The 26,089-nt window shown below is 50.7% G+C and overlaps 1 protein-coding gene and 1 long non-coding RNA gene across 10 annotated transcripts in view; one reads left to right on the top strand and one right to left on the bottom strand.

Moving 5' to 3' along the window:
- The first annotated feature begins 1,579 nt into the window (after positions 1 to 1,579).
- LOC146401638 (uncharacterized) lies at positions 1,580 to 25,735 on the top strand. Of its 7 annotated transcripts, XR_014810519.1 has the most exons (6): positions 6,697 to 8,416; positions 14,624 to 14,784; positions 15,212 to 16,269; positions 16,936 to 17,065; positions 18,212 to 18,282; positions 22,858 to 25,735. It is a non-coding gene; the product is annotated as an uncharacterized LOC146401638 (long non-coding RNA). The 7 variants fall into 7 exon arrangements; XR_014810520.1 differs by lacking the exons at positions 6,697 to 8,416; positions 14,624 to 14,784 and adding an exon at positions 1,580 to 1,923; XR_014810521.1 differs by lacking the exons at positions 6,697 to 8,416; positions 14,624 to 14,784 and adding an exon at positions 10,105 to 10,235.
- Positions 16,705 to 26,089, bottom strand: part of PSTPIP1 (proline-serine-threonine phosphatase interacting protein 1) — a 44,838-nt gene continuing 35,453 nt past the window's right edge. For 2 of the 3 annotated variants that reach the window (XM_021097991.2, NM_001244186.1), the window contains exons 6-15: positions 23,593 to 23,655; positions 22,895 to 22,993; positions 21,999 to 22,044; positions 20,968 to 21,047; positions 20,358 to 20,456; positions 19,349 to 19,445; positions 18,769 to 18,859; positions 18,206 to 18,261; positions 17,887 to 18,020; positions 16,705 to 16,983 (exon numbers count right to left, since the gene is read on the bottom strand). In XM_021097991.2, coding sequence (XP_020953650.1) covers positions 16,852 to 16,983; positions 17,887 to 18,020; positions 18,206 to 18,261; positions 18,769 to 18,859; positions 19,349 to 19,445; positions 20,358 to 20,456; positions 20,968 to 21,047; positions 21,999 to 22,044; positions 22,895 to 22,993; positions 23,593 to 23,655 — 897 coding nt within the window. In that variant the 3' untranslated portion in view covers positions 16,705 to 16,851. The remainder of the gene's footprint in view (positions 16,984 to 17,886; positions 18,021 to 18,205; positions 18,262 to 18,768; positions 18,860 to 19,348; positions 19,446 to 20,357; positions 20,457 to 20,967; positions 21,048 to 21,998; positions 22,045 to 22,894; positions 22,994 to 23,592; positions 23,656 to 26,089) is intronic. The other variant, XM_005656277.4, reaches the window with a different exon arrangement.

The raw sequence follows: 26,089 nt of genomic DNA, 5'->3' as shown, positions 1-26,089 counted from the left end.
TTATAGCCTACAAAAATGGAGCATGTACCATGTGCACAGCTCTGGGGATATAGGGATGGTGCCGTCTTCTTCTTCAAGGAATGCAGAGTCCTAGTATCAGAGACCTATACTGATGCAGATAATTTCCATACAGTGCAATGATTGTAGTGATGAAAGGAGATGCCTGGAGCAGTCAGGGGCAATTTCCTGGAGAAGAGGCTCAAGCCCAGAGGCTGGAGAGGCTTTGTGGGAGAGGGTACAGGGAAGTGTGAAATGGAGTGTTTAAGGCGCTACAAGTCGCTCATTGCATAGTCGCTCATTGCGCCTGGGGCTTAAAATATAGTGCTAGGAGAAGAAGTTGAAGTGGCAAAGCCCAGGTCCTCTAGGGTCTTACAGGACATCCTGTGAATATCAGATTGACTTGAAGGTGGAGGCGACCATGTGTGAACATGGTAATGGTAGTGGTAGTGGCGCAAGTAGGTGTCCTTGTGGCTGCAGGGATAGATTAGAGGGGCCTTGTTTGTGGAGGTGATGTTGGGGTGGACCCAGGAGTTTGGAGTAGGAGAGAATGGAGAAGTTTGATCCTTGTTTGGCTGTGGCATCGAAAGAAGGGGAGGAGGCATAGATGGAAGGAGTCCAGGATGAGTCCCAGGTTTCTGGCTCAGTCAACTGGGGACACAGAATTAGCTGCCGAGATAGGGAGCAAGTAAAGACCACACCTAGGGACATGAGTTCATGTTCGGTTTGGGATTCATCAGTGTTAGGATGCCTAAATATTGCGCAGGTCTGTCCAGCCTGAAAAAGGAGATGATGAGAGAAAGGAGAGGAGTAAAAGCAAACTTGTGTTCAAAGTGGAAGTTAACTTTGAACTTCCACTTTGGCAGGAAGAGATGATTTGGGACAATAGATCACCCACTGAAGCTGGGTTTTATGTACTCAAAGGTCCTGGTCATCTGCCATTTATACTTTGGCATGTGCTCTTTTTGCACATACATCATGACCCTTCAGCTCTAATACTTCAGTGGATATTTCCTAAGAATAAAGATATTCTACAACAGTTATCAAATTCTGTGCATTTTTAACACTGACAAAATAGTTTAAAATACCATTCATATTCCAAATGATTTCATAATGGCCTTTATAGTTGCCACCCCCACCCTCCCCGCCCCATTCTGGATTGAGTTAGGATCAGGCATTAATGTAGTTGTCATGCCTTATTGGTCTCCTTTAATCTGGAGCATTTTTTTTGTAGTTTCGGCACAACATTGGCATTTTGGAGAATAGTTTCTCCTTTTAAATGTGACGCTGCTCATTTGGGGGTTATCTGATGTTTCACCTGATTAGATTAAGTTTTGTGTTCCAGGTGGCTGGACCACCACTTGTGTCATACGTCCTCTCAGGGAACACAGTGTCCTCTGCCCCTCAGTGGTGATCTTAGTTTTGATCACCTGGTGTCTCATTCAGGGTCCAGCGTGGGGGGGGGGGAGTAAATAGGAAACTTTAACATATAAATAATTGTTAACTCTCAAAGAGGTAGTTAATTAACTACTAAAAGGGTAAAAAGAGCTCTAAAGCAGCTGAGTAGAACACAGCATCCTGAGGATCAAAGGAAGCCCAAGAGTCAAACCTCTGACAGGAACGTGCTGCCTGCCCTGTGCTGCAAATCAACTCCGTGGAGGTGCCTGCCTACCCGCGAGAGCAGAGAGCAGTCGCCGTGAAGAATGCTACTGGGACCCAGGCCAAATTGAAACAAAAATGATCTCTTGCAGTCTTGCCATCCCTTTCAGAGGCCCTTCTTGGCCAGCTGGTAAAAGAGAAATGGAGCTCGCAGAATCCCAGCTTCAGTGTAGCCAGGAAGGGAGAGGAAGAAGGCAAGTTTGGAGCTAAGAGGCAACAAAGAAACACCCAGCACACCTGGTCAGGACGGCTTCCACTTTCTCCATGGTATGGTTACTGTTTCTCCCCTTCCAACTCAAGCAGTCTCTGGAGATGTCCTGCAAGACCACACAAATATCCTGCTCTGTCCTAGACTTCTCCCTAGATTTAGCAAATAGTGCTGACTCTGGCCTGATTCAGTCTTTCCTATAATCGTTTTTTAGATTCCTTCTTTACAGTATTGTGAAATACTGTTTCCAGTTCAGTGCTCCTTCTTCCTCTTTTACCAGTCTGCCTTCCCTCCCTCCCTTCTCCCCCAGTTTTTTTTTTTTTTTTTAACTTACATTTTTTTTTCATTAAAATGTAGTTGATCGGAGTAGCCGTTGTGGCGCAGTGGTTAACGAATCCGACTAGGAACCATGAGGTTGCGGGTTCGGTCCCTGCCCTTGCTCAGTGGGTTAAGGATCCGGCGTTGCCGTGAGCTGTGGTGTAGGTCGCAGACGTGGCTCGGATCCCAAGTTGCTGTGGCTCTGGCGTAGGCCGGTGGCTACAGCTCCGATTGGACCCCTAGCCTGGGAACCTCCATATGCCGTGGGAGCGGCCCAAAGAAATAGCAAAAAGACAAAAAAAAAAAAAATGTAGTTGATTTACATTGTTGTGCCAGTTTCTGCTGTACAGCAAAGTGACCCACATTCCTTTTCTTATATTACCTTCCATCATGGTTTATCCCAGAAGATTGGATGTAGTTTCCTGTGCTAGATGCAGTAGGACCCAGTTACTTATTTTTATATCTCTTACTTATATTTATTCTGAACTGATGGATTCTCCTTTTTTCTTTTTCTTTTTTCTTTTTAGGCCACACCCATGTCATGTGGAAGTTCCTGGGCCAGGGATTGAACCCAAGCCACAGACAGCAGTAATGCTGAATCCTTAACTACTAGGCCACTAGGGAACTCACAGGAGTCTTCTTTTTTCAATAGTCTGTAATTCATTATTCTTTTGTTTTTTGTTTTGCTTTTGGTTCTCGAATAGTTCCAGATTTGACCAGTAGGAGCCCTTTTAAGTTGTCGCATAGGTCCAACATTTTTTTTTTTTTTTAAACAGTTCTGTAATTTCTGACATAACAAGACAATCTAGGTTCATCTAGTATCGCCCCAGCCCCGGAATCATTATTTCTCCAAGGAGCCCTGGTCGCTGGCGCTAGCTCTTCTAATTGCTACTGGGTATCTTTGCTTCTCATCCTATCAGAGCTCTCTTCCTGCCTTTTAAAAGTTGTTTCTAATTTGTTTAACAAAAGTAACAATGCTTTAAAAAATGTATACCATAAAGACATCTATAAGGAAAAAGCGTCCACAGGTAAGCAAATATAGCAGTGGTGTGATTCTTCTAAACCGTTTTCTGTATATATACAAAAGCAGACTTAGTCATGGTTTTGGGCTTTGCTTTTTGTATTAGATGAATTCTGTTCTATAAGGCGTTTTTTCTTCACAACAAAATGTGTACTTTTACCTGTATAAGACTATAGAATTTGTCATTGCTCTTTGTTTGCTGCATGGATATAGTAGTACCATGATTAACCAATATACAGTGTGGACAGACACTTAGTGATTCCAACCTCACTGCAGTGAACATCCTTGTACACATACTGTCAGGCATTTAGAATTTATTTTTTTTAATTTTGAAAAACCTGGAGCTCCCGTCATGGCTCAGTGGTTAACAAATCCAACTAGGAACCATGAGGTTGTGGGTTCGATCCCTGGCCTTGCTCAGTGGGTTAAGGATCTGGCGTTGCCATGGGCTGTGGTGTAGGTTGCAGACACGTCTCGGATCCCTTGTTGCTGTGGCTGTGGTGTAGGCCAGCAGCAGCTACAGCTCGGATTAGACCCTTAGCCTGGGAACCTCCATATGCTGCAGGTGCAGCCCCAGAAAAGAACAACAACAACAAAATTTTGAAAAACATTATTGAGGTGAATTTCACACAGAATAAAATTAACACTTTAAAGTGAACAATTAAGTGGCATTTAGTATGTTCACAGTGTTGTTCGACCATCCCCTCTATCTAGTTCCAGTGCATTTTCATCACCCCATGGTGTACATTTTTGCATGAACTCAAGTATAGATTCCTGGTAGTGATTTTCTTTGAACCAAAAGTCACATTTAAAAATTTCAAAGATACATCCACTTGCTCTTTAGGAAAGTCATACCAACTTAGATTCCCCCAAGCAGAACATGAAGTTCTGTATTTCCCTACAGCCTTGTTGATATTTTGGGTATTAGAAAATTGTGTATTTCTAGAAAACTGGTCCATTTCTCCTATGATGTCCAACTTGGTTGGCATATAATTGTTCATAGAATTCTCTTAGAATTTTTTTAATCTCTGTGATATTGATTCTTATTTCTCCACTTCCTTATTTTGTTTACTGGATCCTCTTTTTTTTTCCTGATGAGCCTGGCTAAAGATCTTTCAGTTTTTGTTATCTTTTTTAAAAAACAGCTCTTGGTTTCATTCATCTTTTCTATTTTGTTTGTTCATTCTTTTCTTTGTTTTCCATTGTTTTGGTCTCTGTTTCCTCTCTGATCTTTATTTTTTTAATTCAGTGAATTTTATTATATTTATAGTTGTACAACTGTCATCAGAACCTAATTTTTTTTTTTTTGTCTTTTTTAGGGCCATACCCTTGGCATATGGGGGTTCCCAGGCTAGGAGTCAAATTAGAGCTGTAGCTACTGGCCTACACCACAGCCACAGCAATGCCAGATCTGAGCCACATCTGCAGCCTACACCACAGTTCATGGCAATGACAGATCGGTAACCCATTGAGCAAGGCCAGGGATCGAACCTGCATCTTCATGTCTACTAGATGGATTTGTTTCCACTGTGCCACAATAGGAAGTCCCTGTTGGAAGTTTCTTTTTTTTTTTTTTTTTTTTTTAATTTTTTTTGGCTTTTTGCTATTTCTTGGGCCGCTCCCACGGCATATGGAGGTTCCCAGGCTAGGGATCCAATCGGAGCTGTAGCCACTGGCCTACACCAGAGCCACAGCAAAGCAGGATCTGAGCCGCGTCTGCAACCTACACCACAGCTCACGGCAACGCCGGATCCTTAACCCACTGAGCAAGGGCAGGGACCGAACCCGCAACCTCATGGTTCCTAGTCGGATTCGTTAACCACTGCGCCACGACGGGAACTCCTGTTGGAAGTTTCTTAATCACAGTTTCAATTTCAGTACTTCTGATTGGTCCATTCACCTTTTCTATTTCTTCTTGGTTTAGTTTTGGAAGATTGTACTTTTTTAAGAATTTGTCCATTTCTTCTAGTTTGTCTGTTTTATTGGTACATAGTGGCTTGTAGTAGTCTCTTATGATCCTTTGTATTTCTGTGATGTTTGTTCTCACTTCTTTTTCATTTCTAGTTTTACTGACTTGAGTCCTCTTTTTTCTTTCTTTTTTTTTTTTAACAGGAAACTTTTTCTTTTTTTTTTTTTTTGGTCTTTTTGCCATTTCTTCGGCCGTTCCCACCGGCATATGGAGGTTCCCACGCTAGGGGGCGAATCGGAGCTGTAGCTGCCAGCCTACACCAGAGCTGGGATCCGAGCTGCGTCTGCAACCTACACCACAGCTCACGGCAACGCTGGATCCTTTAACCCACTGAGCAAGGGCAGGGGTTGAACCCGCAACCTCATGGTTCCTAGTTGGATTCATGAACCACTGAGCCACGAAGGGAACTCCCAGTCCTCTTTTTCTCTTGATGAGTCTGGCTAAAGGTTTATCAATTTTGTTGATCTTTTCAAAAAACCAGCTTTTAGTTTCATTGATGGTTTTCTTGGTTTCTATTTCATTTCAGCTCTAATCCTTATGATTTCTTTCCTTCTGCTAGCTTTGGGTTTTGTCTGTTCTTTCTCTAGTTGCTTTAAATGTAAATTTAGTTGTTTGAGATTTTTCTTGTTTCCTGGGGTGGTCTTGTATTGGTATAAATTTCCCTCTTGGAACTGCTTTTGCTGCATCCCATATGTTTTGGATTGTTAGGTCTTTGTCATCATTTGCTTTTTTAGGTATTTTTTAACTTCCTCTTTGTTTTCTTCAATGATCCATTGGTTGTTTAGTAGCATGTCTTTTAGTCTCCACATGTTTGTGTTTTTTGAAGTTTTTTTCTTGTTGATTTCTAGTTGTATAGCGTTGTGTGGCCAGAAAAGATGCTTGATATGATTTCAGTTTTCTTAAATTTCCTGAGGCTTAATTTGTGGCCCAGAATGTGATCTATCCTAGAGAATGTTCCAGTGCATTTGAAAGAATGTGTGTTCTGCTGCTTTTGGATGGAATATTCTATAAATATCTATTAAGTCCGTCTGGTCTAATGCATCATTTAAGGCCTGTGTTTCCTTGTTAATTTTCTATCTGGAGGATCTGTCATTGCCTTAAGTGGGATGTCAAAAAGTCTCCCACTATTATTGTGTTATTGTCGATTTCTCCTTATAGGGCTGTTAGCAGTTGCCTTATATACTGAGCTGATCCTATGTTGGGTGCATATATATTTACAATTGTTAAATTTTCTTCTTGGATTGATCCTTTGATCATTATGTAATGTCCTTCCTTGTCTCTTAAAATATTCTTTATTTTAAGGTCTATTTTGTCTGGTATGAGTATTGCTACTCCAGCTTTCTTTTGATTCCCATTTGCATGGAATATTTTCTTCCATCCTCTCACTTTCAGTTTATATGTGTCCCTAGAAGTGAATGGGTCTCTTGAGGACAGCATATGTATGGGTCTTGTTTAGGTATCCATTCAGCCAGTCTGTGTCTTTTGGGTGGGACATTTAGTCCATTTACATTTAAACTAATTATTGATATGTATGTTCTTATTGCCTTTTTTAAAATTGTTTTGGATTTGTTTTTGGTTGGTCTTATTTCTTCCCTTCTCTTGTTCTCTTTTGTGGTTTGATGACTGTCTTATTATTGTGTTTGGATTGCATTTTCTTATTTGTATGTGTTATCGATTGTAGATTTTTGGTTTGCAGTTACCATGAAGTTTTGCTATAGAAGTCTGTATGTATACAATCTCGTTTTAAGTTGTTGGTCTCTTCATTGTAAATACATCTCCATTATCCTGCATTTGTACCATGCTCTTCTCATGATTTCTGGTTTGGGTAGCATATTTGTCTGTGGATGATTTCCTACCTTTATTATATGTGTGCCTCTACCAGGGAGCCTTGTCATTTGTAATTTTTTAGCTTCTAGTTGTGGTCTTGTCTTTTCCACCTAGAAAAGCTCCTTCAGTATTTGTTGTAAAGCTGGTTTAGTGGTGCTGAATTAACTTTTGCTTATCTGTAAAGCTTTTGATTTCTTTTTCAAATCTGAATGAGAGCCTTGCTGGGTAGAGTAATCTTGGCTGGAAGTTTTTTTCCTTTCATCAGTTTAAGTATATTGTGCCACTCCCTTCTGGCCTGCAGAGTTTCTGCTGAAAAAAAAATCAGCTGCTAACCTTAACAGGGTTCCCTTGTATGTTTCTTTTCCCTATCTGCTTTCAGTATTTTCTCTTTGTCTTTAATTTTGGTCAGTTTGATTAATATGTGACTTGGAGTGTTCCTTCTTGGGTTTGTTTTGTACTTCCTGGATTTGAGTGAGTGATCCTTTCCCCTGTTAGGCAGGTTTTTGGCTATTATCTCTTCAAATAGTTTCTCTGGCCATTTCTCTCTCTCTTCTCCCTCTGGCACCCCTATAATGCAGATGTTGGTACATTCATAGTTGTCCCAGAGTTCTCCTAGATTGTCTTCTTTTCAGTCTTTTTTCTCTTTTCTGCTCTGTGTCAGTGATTTCCACCAGTCTGTCTTCCACCTCGATTATTCATTCTTCTGTCTCTTGTATTCTGCTCTTGTTTCCTTCTAGTGATTTTTTTTTTTTGTTTTTTGTTTTTTGTTTTTTGTCTTTTTAGGGCTGCACCTGCAGTGTATGGAGGTTCCCAGGCTGGGGTCTAATCAGAGCTGTTGCTGCCAGCCTACACCAGAGCCACAGCAACATGGGATCTGAGCCGTGTCTGCAACCTACACCACAGCTCATCTGGCAATGCCGGATCCTTAACCCACTGAGGGAGGCCAGGGATCAACCCCCCAACCTCATTGTTCCTAGTTGGACTCGTTTCCGCTGTGCCACGATGGGAATTCCTAGTGAATTTTTTTATTTCAGTTATTGTATTTTGCACTTCTGCTTGCTTAATCTTTAAATCTTCTATTTCTTTGTTCAGTGTTTCTTTTAATTTATCAGTCTTTGCCTCAAGTTTATTTCCAAGATCTTGAATCGTCTTTAATATCATTAGTCTGAAGTCTTTTTCATGAAGGTTGCTTATGTCCAGATCACTTAGTTGTTTTTCTGGGTTTTTTTCTTGTTCCTTTATCTGAGTCGTAATTCTCTGCCTTTTCATTTTGTGTAGATTATTTTGTGTGGTCTCCTTATTGCAGGCAATAGGCTTGTAGCTTCTCTTGCTTCTGATGTGTGCCCCCCTTGTGGCTGAAGTTGGTACGGGGACTTGCTGCAGGCTTCCTGATGGAGGGACTGGTGTCTGCCCACTGGTAGGTGGAGCTGATTCTTATCCCTCTGGAGGGTGGTGGGGCTTTGTCTCTGGGTGTGATTAGAGAGGCTCTGTGCCTAGGAGGTCTTTAGGCAGTCTGTTTGCTGGCTGTGTGCCTAGGAAGTTTTTAGGCATTGTGTTTGCTGATGGGTGGGGCTGTGTTCCCACTTGGTTTGTTATTTGGCCTGGGGCTTCTCAGCCCTGATGGGTGGACCAGATTTTTCCAAAATGGCCACCTCCAGGGGAGTTAATGCTGGTGATTATTACTGAGACCTTTGCCTCCAAAGTTCTTCCCCCACAATGAGCCACTGTTGTCCCTGGAGTTCCTCCATGATCTGTCGTAGGTAGGTCTGACCCAGATTCTTAGGGAGTCTCTGCTTTGCCCAGGACTCAGGAACCCAGGCAACTGCAGCTACAATTTGACCCCTAGCCTGGGAACTTCCATATGCCACAGGTGTGACCCTAAAAAGGGAGGGAGGGAGGGAGGGAAGGAGGAAGGAGCTATTTCTTCTTTTAGTTTCTTTAGCTGTATGCTTGTGCATACGCATGCTTGTGTCCCTTTTTCTCTAGTTTCATGTGTTTGTTGTAGGTTTTTGGTTTGTGGTTACCATGAGGTTTATATAATTCTGACCAGTATATCTGCCTGTGTCATTTAAGTTTAAACACATTTCAAAAGATGTGCGGTTTTTACTCCCCTTCCCCACATTTTATGTTTACAATGTCATATTTTGCATCTTTGTATTTATCCCTTTACTGGTTATTATAGTTGATTTTACAATTTTTTTTGTTTTTTTAATCTTTGTACTAGCTTATTTAAATGGTTGATCCTCCACTTTACTATATATTTGCCTTTGCTAGTGGGATTTCTCCTTTCCTACAGGTACGTATTATAGGCTCTGCCTTTCCATTTAGAGAAGATCATTTTACATTTCTTTTAGGGTTGGTTTAATATTGATGAACTCTTAGTTTGTGCCTGTCTGAGAAGTTCTTTAGCTCTCCTTTAATTCTGAATGATAATCCTGGGTAGAATATCCTAGGTTGCAGGTTTGTCCCTTTCAGCACTTGGAATATTTCATGACACTCCTGTCTGGCCTGTAAGCTTTCTACAGAAAAATCAGCTGATAGCCTTATGAGAGTTTCCTTGTATGTGACCCTTTATTTTTCTCCTGTTCTGTTTAGGATTCTTTCTTTAACTCTTGCCATTTTAATTATGGAATGTTTTCGTGTGGGTCTATTGGGTTCATCTTGTCTGGGACCCTCTGTGCTTCCTGTGTCTGAGTATCTATTTCCTTCTTCAGGTTTGGGAAGTGTTTGGCCATAATCTCATCAAATACATTTTTGACCCTTTTCTTTCTTCTCCTTCTGGGGCCCTTATAATGCAGGTGTTGTATACTTGACGTTGTCTCTGAGATGCCTTAAATGGTTCTCATTTTTAATTTGTTTTTCTTTTTGTTGTTATGACTGGGTGATTTTCATTTTTCTATCTTCCAGCTCTCTTTTGCATTCTTCTGTATCACCTAGTCTGCTCTTAATCCCTTCTGGGGTATTATTCATTTCTGTTATTGCACTCTTCATTTCTTACTGGTTCTTTTTTGTATTTTTTAGCCCCTTGTTAAAATTCCAGTCAGTTAGCATTCTTATTATTAATGCTTTGAACTCTTTTTTTTTTTTTTTTGGCTGTGCCCACAGCATGCAGATTTCTGGGGCCAGGGACCGAACCCACACCACAACTGCAACCAAAGCCACAGCAGAGACAATGCTGAATCCTTAACCTGCTGCAGCACTGGGGAACTTCACTAATACTTTGAACTCTTTATCTGGTAAATGGTTTATATATTTCATTAGCTGTTTTTTTCCAGAGGCTTTCTCTTCTTCTTCCAATTGAAACAAACTGCTCCATCTTCTCGTTTGGCTTAGCTTTCTCTATCTCTGTGAAATTAGGTGAAACAGTTACCTGCTGCAGACTTGAAGGGGTGTCTTTGTGCGGGGGCAACGCTATACAGTCTACTATGACCCAGTGGCCTGGATCTGATGTGAACAAAAGTCACATCTCTCTCCAGGGTGTGATGGCAGCTTTCACCTTGGTAGAAGGTGGCGCTGCAGCTAGAAGCGCTAGGGCCAAAGCCAGGTGTGAGGTATGACTTCCCTTTTTCTCAGCAGCTGTCACTGCTCTACCAGGAAAGGGGTTGGGTCCCAGCAGAAGCCCTAATGAGCAGGTCAGAGCTAGCTCCACCCCCATCACCGGCACCCTCACCCCAGAGGGAAGCAGGGCTTGGGCAGGAGGGGCTGGTGTGGGCACTTGGTGTGGGCGTGGGTGCAGGCTCTGGCATTTGGGCCACAGAGATCCAGCTGCCACTGATGTGCTGCCTGTGTGAGCAACAGTGATGACTGCCCTCACCCTGCTCAGATGCCATCTCTGGGTCTGAGCCTCCTTTGTCTCTGCTCACCCTGGTGTGCAACTGCACCCCAGAGCATGCAGGGCCTGTGTGGGCACTCGGTGTGGGTCAGGCTATGGGCTGTGGGCTTCTGGCCTAGTCAGTGGACAGCCTCTGTGCACTGCCTGTGTAAGTACCTGTCCTAGCTGCCCCCACCTCGCTGAAACACTGCTCTGGATCTGGGCTGCCTTTGTGCCTCACAGACAGCCAAGGCAGGGCTCGCCCCACTGTGAAGCTGCCTGGTGAAGCAAGAGGGGCCAGAGCTGTTGCTCAGCTCACACCAGGGCGTGTGCCGGGGCGGTCATGGAAAACTGGTCAGAGACCTGTAGTTTCAGTCTGACCTCTGTCCTGTTTCCGGAGTAAGTAGGCCTGTGTTCACTCGCTCCTCCCAGCGGAGCAGGCTTCCTATGGTCCTTCTGTTAGGGTGGTCAGCCCGCAAACCAGCCAAGGGATCTCCTTTTCCTGGTGTTGGACCCTAGGGCTGGGGCACCCGGCATGTGGCTGGAACTGCTCAGTCGACAGGAGCGTCTCCACCCGTGTACTCGCTCTGCTCCTTCGGGGCGCCCTCTCAGGAGCACGGCTCCCAACTTGATCACTTCCCCTTCCTTCCTTCCCAATTCTCTGTGGATCCTTCTTACAGCCTTGCTTACGTAGGAGTCGTCCTGCCGGTCTCCAGTTAGTTTTCAGTGACCTTTGTTCCTCACGTAGATGTATTTTTGATTTGTTCCTTGGGGAGGTGGGTTCCCCATCCTCCCACTCTGTCATCTTGATCTGTTTTTGACAGTTTCGGTACCATCAGCTTTTACCTTTTCTTCCAGTCTCGCAGCAGGTGAGAATAGGTATGTCTTTGCCTCTTAGCTAGGCCAGGATGGTTTTTGAAGGTGTTTTAGCCTTTTTTATCTCCCGAATTTCCAATTTCTATCATCTGCCAGTTTGATAGGTTGTTTTGTTTCTGCTTTTACTTTTTTTTTGCCATTTTCTTGGGCTGCTCTCATGGCATATGTTGTTTCCCAGGCTAGGGGTCCAATCGGAGCTGTGGCCACTGGCCACAGCCATAGCCACAGCAATGCAGGATCCGAGCCACGTCTGCAACCTACACCACAGCTCACGGCAACGCCGGATCGTTAACCCACTGAGCAAGGCCAGAGATCGAACCCACAACCTCATGGTTCCCAGTCAGATTTGTTAACCACTGCGCCATGACAGGAACTCCTCTGCTTTTTCTTATAGATCTTAGCAGAGTTAAGTTTACTTAGGAAACGTCTATGAAACTTAATGTCTGTTGCTGCTGTGAATGGGGCAAAGTTCCTGATTGCTTCCTGTTGGTGCCTAGGAGCCTCTACTCTTTGGGTACTTGCTCTTATAGCCGGCATCCTTGCAGTACTTAAAAATAATTTGCACGTTCTCTGTGACTTTACTGCATGTCCCTAGGGCACTGTACAGTACCCTGCAGAAATATCCTGTGTTTACTATCTGAATATCCATTTGGACAGTGTCAAGTACATGGTTCATCATGGGGGAAACTGACTCATATACAGCTCCTGGCCTCTGGCGCTTACCCACTGAAAGTAAACACATGTGGAAATTACAGGACATGCATCCCCAGCACTATATTAGCCCTAGTGGGCACTCAGTATCTGAAATTAGTCATGATGGTGCCATTACAAGAAACCATTAGCTAGAAAGGTCCTCAACCCCAGCTGTGTATTAGAATCACCAGAAGGTCTAAAGTACTTATGCTCAAGCTCAGCTGGCAGAGGATCAGATTCAGTTCAAGGTGGGACCACAGCATCAGCATTTAAAAACAAAAACAAACAAACAAAAAAAAACCTTGTTAGATGATTCCATTGAGCAGCCAAGGATGAGAACCACTGCCTGGTCCAGTAGGTCAGCTCTGCGAATAGCACTTGAAATGGACTAGAGGCTGCCCTTCTCCTCCCTTCTTCCCAGTAGGGCTTTATTGAGCACTATTGAAAAGCCACCTCCCTGTGGTCCTGAGAAACATGTGAGGGCACTGAGGATGGTGTGCCCACCTGCTGGTGGCAAACTTGTTCTGGGCTTACGCTGCTGCTTCACAGGCAGGATGGGAAATAGGCAGATATCCTGGTTCAGCCAGACAGAGCCTAACGGGTGCCCCTGTGCCGAGCTTGCCAGGCCCGGGAAGAGCTGTAGGAGGGTGGTTGGAATTGAGTGTTAGAGCCCAGTGGTGCACATGTCCAGTTTGGCCAAATGGTGCGTTGCTTTCTTCTTCTTTACTCCCTGTCACCTCTGGGAAGGAATTACCAACATAACCACAGCTCTCCAGAGGGCACAGCAGGTGAGGATGCTATACCCAGCCCAAAGCTGCAATTGATTATAGACAAGGTTCAGAGGTGGTGGGCCTTTTTTGTTAAAAACCGTCACCTCATGCTTTTATAGCATGTATATCTAATTTCGAACTTGACAAGGATAGCAGCTGACACAGGGGCTCCTTGCACCCATCTTACTGATGATGCTGATGTCCGGAGAAATTGTATTTTGCCCAAGACCACACAGGAGGCATGACCATGGACTCAGACCCCAATGCTCTGATTTCAGAGGCCATGCTTTTCCTCCTGCTCCAGTCTGTCTGTGAGCAGCCCTCTGTCGGGAAGAGGATGGTAGTTTTGTATACACCCCATTCCACACACGCCAGCTCCCTCTTTATCTGGCACCATCTCGGAAGGCTCTCCGTCCTGCTGAAGTTGTGACCTGGTGCACAGAGAATGGAGCAAGCTGCAGAGGCAATGAATCTGACTTAGATTCATTCGTGGGCTTCTCTTTTCCCGGTATAAATTGTGACCCAAGAGTTGCTTTCAGTTCTATTCTCTGGCTGCCTGAGTGACTAGAGCGCAGGCTCTATCATCTAACACTTGTTACCCATCACCTCAGGGGCTGTGGATGCTGCCGCACCTGTCAGCGATAATGATAAATATCTAGGCCAAGGCTTTTAAAAAAAAAATCTTTGCAGTTGAACGGAGTGCTCCATCAAATGACAAGGTATTTTCAAAGAATAAATAAAGCACAGATACCTAACTTTCTCCTCTTTTCTTTCCTCTTGGCTGACCATCTATGACCCGATGCCAGTGGTCAGTCTGCTTGGTGGTTCTGCCTCTTCTGAGCCTTTGCTCTTCCCCCTTCTCCACCTCGAGAGGAAGATGGCTCTTCTTCTTCCTTCCACTCTTCGCTGTCCTGTCTCACATCCCTTAAGTTACCAAGTGCTGTTGCTCTGCTTCCCTCTTCCTTCCAGAAGTACTCTCCAGCCTGGGTGCTGCTCTTCCCAGACAGGCCACCCGCATCTCTGGTGGACACCCTATAGCTGGTCTCTTGGCTCCACTCTTGCCCTACTCACTGTCTACTTTTATCAGAGGGGTCACGGTGTCTCTGTACCCTTTCTGGGGTTGAATGACTGCTTTGAGGGCACCATCTTGGCCCCCTCTCATTTTCAAATACAATGTCAGTCACACACAAGTCATCAATGCACCCCCTGGGTGGGATTGCTTCTGATGGCTCTCGTATCTGCCTGGCCCAGGCCAGCATCTCCATAGTCAGGTCTTGTTCACTGATTTCTCTGTCTCTCCTTTGCGGAGCATAAGACCAAGGACCACTTTACATTTTTTGCTCCAGATGTCCCTCTTTATAAACCTCAGATGTGTTAGGGACAGGTGTGGGCATTTGGTCAGTTCTCTTGCAGGATATGCTTTATTTAAAAAAAATTTTTTTTAAGGATTTAAGCCTCAGTCTGGTTTTTTCAGAGGCATAAAAGCGGTTTCCCACCCCATCTGCCGCCCACTCTCTGGTGCAAGCGGTGGTGGGTGGAGTCCAGCAGAGGGGAGCTGGAGACCTGCGTCCAGGACCCTACCTTGTATCTGGGAGCTACCCTGGGCCTTTTTCTCTCTGCCTGGCCCCAACAGAGGTAGGTGGAAACAACCCTTGCACTGCTTTGTAGACTTTTTTTTTTTTTTTTTTCATGGCCACTCCTGAGGCATATGGAGGTGCCCAGGCTAGGGGTCAAATCAGAGCTGCGGCCTATGCCACGGCCACAGCAACGCAGGATCCGAGCCACGTCTGCGACCTGCACCACAGCTCACGGCAACGCTGGATCCTTAACCCACTGAGCGAGGCCAGGGATCGAACCCACATCCTCATGGATACTCATCAGGTTTGTAAACCACTGAGCCACGACGGGAACTCCCTAGACTTTTGAGGGACTCACACACCTGAGACCATGGGTAAGAGGCCACAATCCAAAGGTACTTTCCCTCCCCCAAACAGAAAGCCCAGCCTTCTTCTTAGCTGGTATTGTTTAATCAGACCTGCTTTTTTTTCCTCACGTGATGCAGATGACGGCACGGAGACGGACATCTGCGGTAAACACAAGGACAGTCCCCTTCCTAGGGCAGAACTTGGTCAAAGGACTGCTACTCTGGCATCCGGTGTTTGCCTCACTGCGTGGAATGTTCCTGGTTTGGCCGCCAGGTGGACTGCTGGCCAGGCAGAGCCAGGACCAGTGGGGAGCTGCAGGTCCACAGCAGGCTTCCATGGGTGCCATGAGCTCCCCCATCACAGAGCTATTGGAACTGCCTGCGGTGCCCTGTGCCCAGGAGTGGCAGGGAAGGGGCCATGCAGGAGGTTAGACGAGATTCCCCCTGAGTCTCCTCAAGCTCTGATTCCTGATGTCCCTCCCTCCCTTCTCTGTCCCTTCCCACTGTGAGGCCATCACAGGCGGGAGCAGAAAGGAACCCCTGTCTTTCCTTTCCTGGAACAGTTTCCCCATTTCCTTGGCTTCTTTCGGTCAGCTGTTCCCAGAAGCCTCATGACTACTCTGCACAATGGGACATTTCCTGTACTGTCCTCAACTCTCTGGACTGTTCCCCTCAGCCTGGTCAAGAGCTCCTGAGTCAAGCCAGTGTCTGAGGCGTTCCGCCTCCTGCTCGCTCGGGAGGCGGGGGCACAAAGGTGTGAAAATGAGCAAGCAAAGAAATGAGCAGTCCCAGAGAAAGATGGTCTACAAGGACAGTGACAGTCTCTCAAGGTGCCCAGTGGAGGAGAACACGCCCCCCGCCCCCGGCCTGTGGCCTGCCCTGATCAGAGTGGGCTGCTGGCCTGTTGTGCTGGCAGAGTGTTGGGGGTCCCACAGGCTGGGAGCTGGACTCAGGAGCTGCTGGTTCCCACTGTCTCTCTCCCTAGCCCCTGCTCCCAAGGCCTTTGGTGCTGCTGGAACAGGGCTTTGGCAGGCCTTGGTCAGCAGCAGAAGTTGTTTCTGGGGCCTGGGTCCAAAAAGACAAAGCCCTAAGGAGCATCAAGAACAAAAGAGGAGCCTGACCACCTCTGTGCCCAGGGTCAGCCTGCACGGATGGGCAGCGATGGCTTCCCCAGGCCCAGCTGGGTCTGGAAAACAGTGAGTATCACTTGCATCCACAGGCCTCTAGGCCTCCTGCCCAGACTCTTTAACGCCCCTGCACCTCGGCACACCCATCACCTGTTTCCTGCCCCGAACAAAGCTCGGCTCATCCCCAGAATGATCCCCGATGCTCTGCTCTTCCTTGTGTCCCATCTGCTGCTGCCTTGCTCTAGTCCCTCTGACCCCAGGAAGCCCGGTCTCCCCATCGCAGATCCCCCGAGCCCCTCCTCCCTGACCCCTGCCACCTTCCCCCATGGCCCACTGTGAATGTGTCTCCCTGGCAGTTCCCAGGGTACCGCTCCACTCCCAGCTCACCTGGGACAGAGCCAGGCTGGGGCCTCAGTGATGACACTGCACACGGAAAGCTCTGCTCGCCTGGACTTCTCCCCACCTTTGCTTCCTCCACATTGAGCACTTGGACACGGGAGCAAAGAGGGGGAAAAGCAGTCCTTTATTCCCTGTGGAAAAGACTGCCCAGGAGCGGCCGGCACCCTTCCTGGGAGGGCAGGCTCCGTCTTGACGGGGGCACTGCCGGCCCCATGGGCAGGGCAGGTCCAGATGTGGGCTACTGCCCCTTCCTTAAAGCTTCTCCAGGTACGAGCCAGGGACAAAGCCACGCTGCCCGTTCCGTTGTACCGTCCACCAGCCATCCTCCCCTTCCAGGATGACCTCCAGGATGTCCCCTGCAGTGATGTCCAGCTCATCAGGATTCTGGGCAAGAGAGTGAAAGCACGTCAGCCTGCAGGTGCCCGCTGGGAGGGCCTCTGATCCGGCATTACCCTCAACCTGGGCAGTAAGTGCCAGCCTGTCTCTCAGGTGGGCTGTGAGCTGAGACCTGCTGGCCTCCTGGGGCTGCAAGACCAGGCCATTCTCTGGGCTATGGCAGCCCTTGGAGACGTAGCATGCGGGGTATCCTGTGGGACTCAGCCTCTTGTCCCCTCTGGTTTGTCACTGGGGGCCTCCCACAACCTGGGGCTTCTCTCCTGCTCTACCTCCTGCTGCTCCCTCTCCCTGTCCCCACTGTAGACACAGCAGCCCAGCAAGTCAGGGGCAAGTGTGTTTGCTGTGCCCCCTCCTCCGCTTGCCACTGCAATATAAGCACAGCGTCATTCCCCCGGGCCGCTCAGCCCCAGCAGGTTTGAGGTCCAGCTCTGTACCCCTCACCTTAAAGCGAGGAACAGACTAGACTCTAGGATCTGGGCACAGCTGTCCTGGGGCTTTTTACTCATCCTCCCCTTGTGGGCCTCAGAAGATCAACCCCGGCACAGCTAAGCCTCGCTCTGGCCATGGCTTGTTCTGGCACCCAGGGTCATGGAGAACAAGGGCCTCACGCGTGGGGGCCTAGCCCGAGCCTCACACCACATCCTTAGGCAGCCCCGACTCCGGCAGCCTGCCTGCACATGAGCGTGGGCCCGTGCAATGCCCACGGCTGCCTGGACATGTGTGCGTGACCAGCCCCGGGGCCTCGTGCCATTCAGCACTTTTCACTCAGCAGGTACGGGCTGGGCCCCCTCATAAACGCCAGGTGCTGTTCTAAGGGCCTCCGCCCAGCATATTCCCACCGCGGGGCTACCAGCGCCCTCTTAGCGAGGGGACGGAGCGGGGGACGCTCACCTGGGCTGTGTAGTCATAGAGCGCCCTGTAGTCCTGGGCTGGCAGGGTGGGGGGTCCTGGTACCTCCTGCACGTTGATGGCAGCGTAGACACCCTCATTCCGATCGGGGATGGGAGTCAGGGTCTCTGTGGAGGCTGAGAGCAGGGTGAGGCCTGGTGCCCGCCTCTTAGCAAAAAAACAGATCCCTGGAGGCCCCCCGGACGTGAAGCTTCCCCAGACCTGGCTCAGCCTCTGCCCGACCTCAACCGTTGGGGGGTCCATCTGTGCCAAGTAGGCATCCCCCCCTTTCCCCCCGGGTGACAGCTGCCCCCCCAATTACCCGCAGAAGCTGCTGGCGAAGCATTCTTGGGACTTCCGTGCAGTAGCCCGGAGAACCTGGGGACAGAGGAAAAGCAGGTGAGCGCTGGGGGGAGGATGAGGCAGGGGGCCCTCGGGTGATTTATGGGGTGCCCCTCACCAGGAGGGCTCCCCAAAGGGTGGTCCCAGTGGCTTTTCCCTCCCCAGCAGTGCTCTCCGGACCCTCACCCTGTAGACATCTCAGTACCTGCTCCCTGCGGAGCCTCGGGGGCGCCAAGACTTCTGTGCTCCAGCCTCCCCCAAGGGCGAAGGAGCTGCCGTCGGAACTCTGAGCACAGTCGCCAGTGAATAAGTGGGGGGGATTATTTGTTTAATGCCTAGGTCCCCTTGGGCCGAGGGTGTCACAAGGCTAGATTGAGCCTGTCTTGTCCCCAAAGAGCACCCAGCACCAGGCACACCACAGATACTCGATAAATACATACGGAAGAGCCAGCTGCAGGAGGAGAGGCTGGCCTCACTTCCCGGCCGCCCTGCCCCCTCTGCCCAGCCTCGTTCCCAGCTGGCTGGCATCATGCGGAGGCTCACCTCTTTATCATACCACAGGATGGCTGTACACCGGGGCTGCCACATGACGGGGAGATCTCCCGATCGTAGTAGTTCTGGTAGGGCACCGGAGCTGCAGACCACAGCAGGCCTGTGAGGCCCAGGGTGGCGAGGGCAGGGCAGGCAGGACACGTGCCACTCCCCACCCCTTCTTCTCCCCAGACAGAGACCCAGGCTGGGGCCCCACCTTCCTGGCCTATGCCCCAGCCTGCCTTGTGCCTGACGAGGGGGCCCCCCTCTCACTTCCCATGCAAGATCCCACGGTGGGTACCGCCAAGAACGAATATTCCAGACTCAAGATTTAGTGGGGCAAACAGGCTGGGTGCAGAGGAGGCTCCTTATCTCCCCGTTCTGTGTCCAGGGTTCTTTGGCCCTGCTCATCTTCTCAGAGGACAGGGGATTGCTGTCCCTAAGCTCTCTCTCGGGTCTGCTCCTTCACCCAGAAGGGAGCTGTGAGCCACCCCAGCTCTGTCTGGGCCCGAAGCTCAGAGAACCCAGGCCAGGCCTTGCAGGGAAGGCGGGCCTGGGCCCAGAGGCTGTGCTGCCTGCAGGCTGCCCTCACCTGGGGGCTCGGTGCCCGTGCTCTTGGCCTGGATGAAGCCGTCAATGTCAGCGTCCACGCTGCAGCCTTCCAGTGTCACCCGCACCTCTTCGTAGAGCTGGGGGTGGGAAAGAGCAGAGGCTGGAGGGTTAGAGCGCTGGCTGGCAGCTTCTCCTGGCTTTTGAACACCTACTGTGTGCCAGTTCCTTTGCAAGGGATTTACCTCACTCTGAGGTAGATGCGACTTGCTCACTTTATAGATGAGGAAACTCCGAGAAGGGTGACTTGCCCAAGGTCACAGAGCAGGAGTTCAGTGTGCTGGGCTTTGGATCCAGTATGAGACGATTCAGAGCCCACACCCCTTCCTCTGCCATGAGGAGGCCACCAGGTGGGCTCAAGTCACTTGTGGAGAAAACCCCAAAACTCCACCCCCCATGGGCAGAAGGGGTCAGGCAGGGGACAGCAGTTGGCGTCAGGGAGTCCGGGCTGCCTCGAGAGAGGGTCCATGGCTCCAGGGCTGCGTCAGCAGAAGTCCAGGCCCAGGGGGCCGGGGGGAGGTGGCAGGCCCTCTCTGCTGAGGAGGACACATCCGACATGTCGAGCTCAGTCAGGGGGGAACCAGGGCACACTTGAGGTGTCTGGGGGCAGAGGAGGGACTGGACCTTGGCTCCTGCAAGCACCAGGCCTGGAGCAGAACAACCCTGGGTACCACAGCTTATCTGCAGACCTGAGCAGCTAAGTCCACCTGCCTTCCCAAACCCGGCAGAGGGAGCAGGGTGAGCAGACGCCAGGGTCCCTGCAAAGCAGTCTTCTGGGCAGAGGCTGTGGCCCTGTGCCTGCTGACTCCCTGTCCTCGGGGCCCCAGGGCAGAGGCTCAATGCTGAGGTCTGAGGCCGCTGGGGCCAGGGCTCGGACCACAGAGGACTAGGTGTGCAGATGGCTCAGATGGCCCTGGGTGCGCTGTTGCCCAGAGGTTGCCCTCCCCTCACACCCCCACTCACCCCCTCCCCTCCCTGCCCTCGGCCCACACCTCGTCATCCTTGACGCACTGCATGGAGAGCTGGTTGCAGTGCACCCACAGGGCATTGCGGAGGATGGTCAGCCGGTCAAACTCTTGCAGCTGGAAGGCCTGGGGGGAGCAAGGGGAGAAGCTGGGGCGGGGGGTGCTACCGGGCTGGGCCAGGCCAGACCCCCTCTGCTGAGAGCCAAGTCTAAAGGAAGGATTCTTCCTGGAGAGCCCCACCCCCACCTCTGCCAGCCCCTGAGGCTTCTGGGAAGGGTGCAGCCTGTGGGATTCCTGCCCCCAGCCCTTCCTCCAGGCCCCACCGCAGCTCTGGGGCGTGGTGTACAGGGAGCCCTGGACCCTGAATCCTGAGGCTGCTGCCCTCAGCAGAGCCCAGGCAAGCTACAGGGTCTGCGTGCGCCTCAGTTTTGGTTTCAGCCAAAAGGGGCAAAGGATGACTGTCTGCAAGAAGGGCCCCTGCACAGGGCCTGTGGGATGAGTGGATGAGTGAGGGAATGAAGGAGCAATGCCTTCCCCCCCCCCCCACTGCCTCATCTCCCCCTGAAGCAGCCAGAGCAGGGGTGGTGGCTCCCGCGATGTAGCTGAGCAAGAGGCTCCATGCCTGGGGGTCACTCACCTCGCAGGTGGTCCGATGCTCCTGTTCCCACTCGCCCCGCACCTTCTCCAGCTGCTCGATGTTCTGCCTGTACACCCGCTCTGGAAGCACAGGGGGTCCTCAGGGAGGCCGCCCCTGCCTGGGTGCCTGCCTCCCACTGGAGACCCGCCCTGGCTGCCCGCACCCATTGGCACACTCGGCAGGGCCACCACCATGCTGGTCCCGCTCTTCTCAGGTGACTCAGCTCCCCGCTGTGCTCCGGCGGCCTGGGGCTGGGGCAGAGCCTTGTACACCCAAAGTCAGAGTCAGGCCTCTCGCCATCTCAGCTCCCACCATCTCACTTTCCAGATGGGAAACTGAGGCTCAGCGAGGGCAGCACACAAGGAGGGATGGAAGGGGCATCAGGAGCTGTGGGGCTGGGAAGCCAGGGGGGCTTAGGCCATGACCTCTGTCCCCCAGCCAAGGGAGAAGCTGGGTCCTGGGAAAGGCAGTGCCACCAGAAGGGAGAGCTTCCCAGGGAAAGAGAGCAAGGAGACGCTCTGTCCTAGGAATTGTGCCAGCAGAGACAAGAGGTGTGGGGGGCTTCTGACATCAGGAGAAAGATAGAGGAGACAGGCCCTGAGAAGGCTGTGTGCATATCTGAACACCTGTGGGTACGAGAGCGGTGTGTGCGAGGAGAGGGAGCCTATCTCCCTCGACTGTGGCTGTCCGGGCCCTGGGCCCTGGAGCCGAGGGCTTCTATTTGCAGTTATCACCACTTCCTCGCTCTGTGACCTTGAGCAAGTTACTTAACCTCTCTGTGCCACCAGAGTTTCCTCATCTGTTAAAAAGGGGGATCAAGACAGGGATCACTGTTGTGGTGTGGAGTAGTTCAAACGTGCAAACCACCAAGAACCGTCCTGGCAAATGCAAGAAAATGAATGTTTTTGTTTTACTCACATAAATGTGGAAGTGAGAGTGATGAGCAAGTGACAGTGTCCCTGGGGTGAAGGATGTGCGTGTGTGGTGGGGCCACCCCACCCCCTGGGCTGAGGAGGGGCCCTTCCACGTACCTGCCTCCATGGCGGAGTCCTTGCACTGCTTGGCCTTGTTCTGGCTCTGAGGAGACAGCAGAAAAGCAGCGCTGAGGCCCCAGCCCCCGGGTCCCCGGCCTCCCTGGGCATCTCAGAGGGGACCTGTCACAGCCTCCCCGGCCACCCAGCGGGACACTAAGGAGCCACATATGGGCAAGTTCCCTCGTTTAACTCCAGCCTCTCCCCACGGGCCCACAGGGTGGTTCTGATGAAAAAGGAATAAACCAGAAACCTGCAGCTCAGATGTGAAAACTAGATGCTGAGACTTAGAGCAAGAAACGACCTGGGGCCCCACGACCACTGCAGAACCCACTGCCTGGGGCTTGGGCTCTGGTCCTGACTCGCTGCCACCAACTCGCCCGCAGGCCCCTGCCCTCTCTGGGCCTTGGCTTTCCTGTCCGGGACAAGGGCAAACGCGTTCTCAGGCCCGGGAGGCTCCCACATCCCGTTCTGGCCTAGAGGTCAGAGCCGACAAGGGCTGGGGCCTGGCCACTCCGGGTGGGGGTGCTTTCTCTGCTGCTTCCTCGCCTTCTCTGGGCCCATTTCCTCTCTGTGACATGGGCCTACCGAGCCCCTCTCCCAAGGGTCATGTGAGGGTTAGCATCTGCTCTCATGGCCCTGTGAGCTCTGGGCCTGCTCCGAGGAAGGACCTTGAGTGCAGCCTGGACATGGCAAAGTGGATCGAGCTGACGCCATCTAGACCCTGAGATTCCAGGAAACCCATTTCACAGATGGGGAAATGGAGGTTCAGAGAGAGGGGAGCAGCCAGCGTGTTCCAGATGCACACCTTGCCTTAACGGTCTGTGTCACCCCTGCCCTGACTCCCGCCCTGTCTCAGCCCAGGGACACCAGGTGACTTCAGTGGCTCAACGCACCTTCTCCACCTGCTTCTGTTGCCCATTGGCACTAATGCGCTCAAAGATCTGCTCCGCGTCGTCAGCATCCCGGCACTTCTGCTCATACGTCTTCTTGGACTGGGGGGCGGGGACACAGACACATGACGTAGAGGCCCCAGAGGGAGGTTTCTGAGCTCAGCCTCTCTTCTACCCGCTGAGGGGTGTGGATGGAACAGGGGCTTCCTCACCACAGACAGGGACTGGGGGTCCAGAATGGAGATGGAGAAGGGCATCGTGTGCCCAGGCCCCTTCCCAGTGGGGACAGGGTAGCCCTGCCTGTGGCCCTGGCCTCTTCAGGGGCGTGGTCACATCAAACTACCAGCAGGGCCCTGAAAACGCCCTGCACTGTCACAGGGGCAGCCTCTGCACATGCCGTCCTCTCCTGTAGAGCCATTTTTTTCCTCCTTACTCTGTCCTAGGAGACAGTTCAGAGGTCCCCACTCCTTTCATCCCCCCAAGTCCCCAGCTCCAGCATGGATGACCCAGGGGACCACTGTCGGGACCAATTACCTGCCCATCAGGAGGAGCTCCCAAGGGCAGGTGGACCCAGCACAGCCCCACTGTGCCTGTTGCTGGACAGAGGCCTGAGGCCAGCCCTGTCCCTTGTGCCCGCCCAGGGCTCCTGGGATCCACACCCTGAGCCCTGCCACCCCCAGGCCCAAGGCCCTGGCACTCACCTCCATGGCCTTCTTGTAGAGGGACAGCTTACTCTTCTGGACACGGTCCATGACAGCTTCGAACTGCGGGGGACACGAAGCTCTGAGCGTGGGGCTGTGGCCTCGGGACACTCCCCTAGGCCAAGAGGACGGGTGTCCCTGGGATGAGGCCCAGCATCCCCTACTGGCTCTGAAGGGGGTGGCACCAAGACCCCCCTCTCCCAGGACCTGCTCTTTCACAACCAGCACTCAGAGCAGAAAGCGGGGAGCCCAAGGCACGGATGTGCCATCGTAGCCTCTCGCTACTGACCTGTCCAGACTTCATCTCTAGCTGGGGACGCCCAGCCTGCACGCACGCATGCGCCCCTGTACCCGCTCACAGCCATCATGCTCCGTGTACACATGCGCACAGAGTTCCACCCATGCGCAGAAGTACACGCTAAAAGGTTCCTACTGCTCATACTTGCACACACAAGGCCTTCACACACCTCTCCCAAGTGCCACCCCCCCTGCCATGAGCCTCTGCACACAGGTGAACACACACTCCAAATTTAGTCATGGCCACACACGCAGGCACACGGGGCCTCTGCACCCCCACCTTGCTTCCTGTGCTCCTCGTTCAGATGGAGGATGTGCCTGGCAGGGACTGGAAATGAGGGAATGAGACACCCCTCATGTCAGGGCTATAGCCAAGTTGTGCCTGGGGTCACAGTGGGGCCTGTGTCAGCGACAAGGCCTCAGGAAGCCACCTGGTCCAACACACACACACCAAGACACATGCATGTGTTCACAGGTGTGCACACACACACACACACACATGTTCTCCTGGGCACACACACATGTCCATACATGCACATGTGTGCACACACATGCAGGCAGTCTTCCCCACACACTGCATCATAGCTCTCCTCTGCTTGTGGAGGACCTGGCCACTCTGCGGAAGGTGTCACTGTCCAAAACAGCTATTTGTAGACATCACAGTCTCACTGGCCACAGGAAAGCTCAAAATAGCCATCCTGGGGCCTCATGGTCACAGCAGATGTTTCCCAGGCAAGTTTCAGCCCAGAGAGGGCCTCTGCTCCTGCACCTCAAGGCCAGGCCAGTTTCTGTGGCTGGCTTTGGGGACCCACAGTCTGCTCAGGAACCCAGATTTAGAATCCTGAAAGGCTGAAACCCCAACTAGCTAGATAGGCAGACAGGGGGTGCAGCCACACTGAATTTCTGTGGTAAGAGCCTCTAATTGGAGCTGGCACCTTGCCTGTGAAGACTGAGGGGGGCTGGTTCTGGTCTGGGTCCCCAACACTTGGGAGGTGGACATAAGTGTCCCATCCTGCAAGAGGGAAACGGAGGCACAGACAGGGGAAGTGGCTTGGCCGGGATACTCAGTCCCAGCCATGAACTATCTCCTTCTTCCCCTTCCCAGCTCCGTTGAATGGATTCTTCCATTCCAGTTCCTTGGACAGTTTACAATGATCCTTCCTCTCCAAGCAAGAAGTACATCTGTGTGCTGGCCTCCCCGCCCCCGTCCAAGGCACCACCCTCATCACTGAGGCCCATCTGCCTTCCCAGAGGGCCACGAGCTCCACCAGTCAGAGTCTCAGGTTTGGGAGGGGGCCCTGGGACACAGAGGTCACCAAGCCCACCTCCCATCCAACCTCTGCTGCATCCCTCCCACTTCCTTTCCATGCGGTCCCTCTATCTAGGGACAGCCACACCCTACAGATGAGTGAAAAGCACTTTTGGATGCTAAGGTAAACTCAGCACCCCCACCACTTGCAAGCTCTGTTCCCTTCAGCCTCAGGCAGCCCTGCAGAATGGCCGCCGTGACTGACTCACCCAAGTCCTCCTTTCTCCCGGATAAACAACCCTGATCCTTCAGCTCAGGACCAGTTTCTGGTGACTCCCCTCCTTTGGATACCCCCAAGCTGTCAGGGACCCTCTACAGCCTAGTGGAAGTAGGATAATCAAAATGACCAATGACTATGCAATGCAATACTATCAGCCATAAAAAAAAGAATGAAATAATGCCACTTGCAGCAACATGGATGCAACTAGAGATTCTCATAGTAAGTGAAAGAAGTCAGAGAAAGACAAATGTCATGTGGTATCCCTTATATGTGGAATCTAAAATCCAACGCAAGTCAATATATCTACACAACAAAAACAGGCTCACAGATATAGAGAACAGTCTTGTGGTTGCCAAGAGGGAGGGAAGGACTGGGAGTTCGGGGTTAGCAGATGCAAACCATTACACAGAGAATGGATCACAACAAGGACCTACTGTAGAGCACAGGGAATGGTATTCAATATCCTGTGATAACCATCATGGAAAAGAATGTGAAAAGAATATCTACGTGTGTACAAATGAATCACTTTGCTGCACAGCAGAAATTAACACAACATTGTGTAAATCAACTATACGTCAATAAAAATTTTTCAGAAAAAAATGTTAATGTCTTTCCCTCTTCTTGGTAGAAGATAGCTCAGTGGGAAGACCTACGGTCGGGCTTTCAGGCCT

This window comes from Sus scrofa, chromosome 7 (assembly GCF_054392235.1).
Source record: "Sus scrofa isolate SSC_HxYL_T2T_F1_AM1 chromosome 7, Sscrofa_HxYL_maternal_Yorkshire_Landrace_v2.0, whole genome shotgun sequence".
In the NCBI taxonomy this organism is placed as follows: Eukaryota; Metazoa; Chordata; class Mammalia; order Artiodactyla; family Suidae; genus Sus; species Sus scrofa.
Note: the sequence above shows the minus strand (reverse complement) of the source record. Positions and strands in the feature narration are given on the sequence as shown.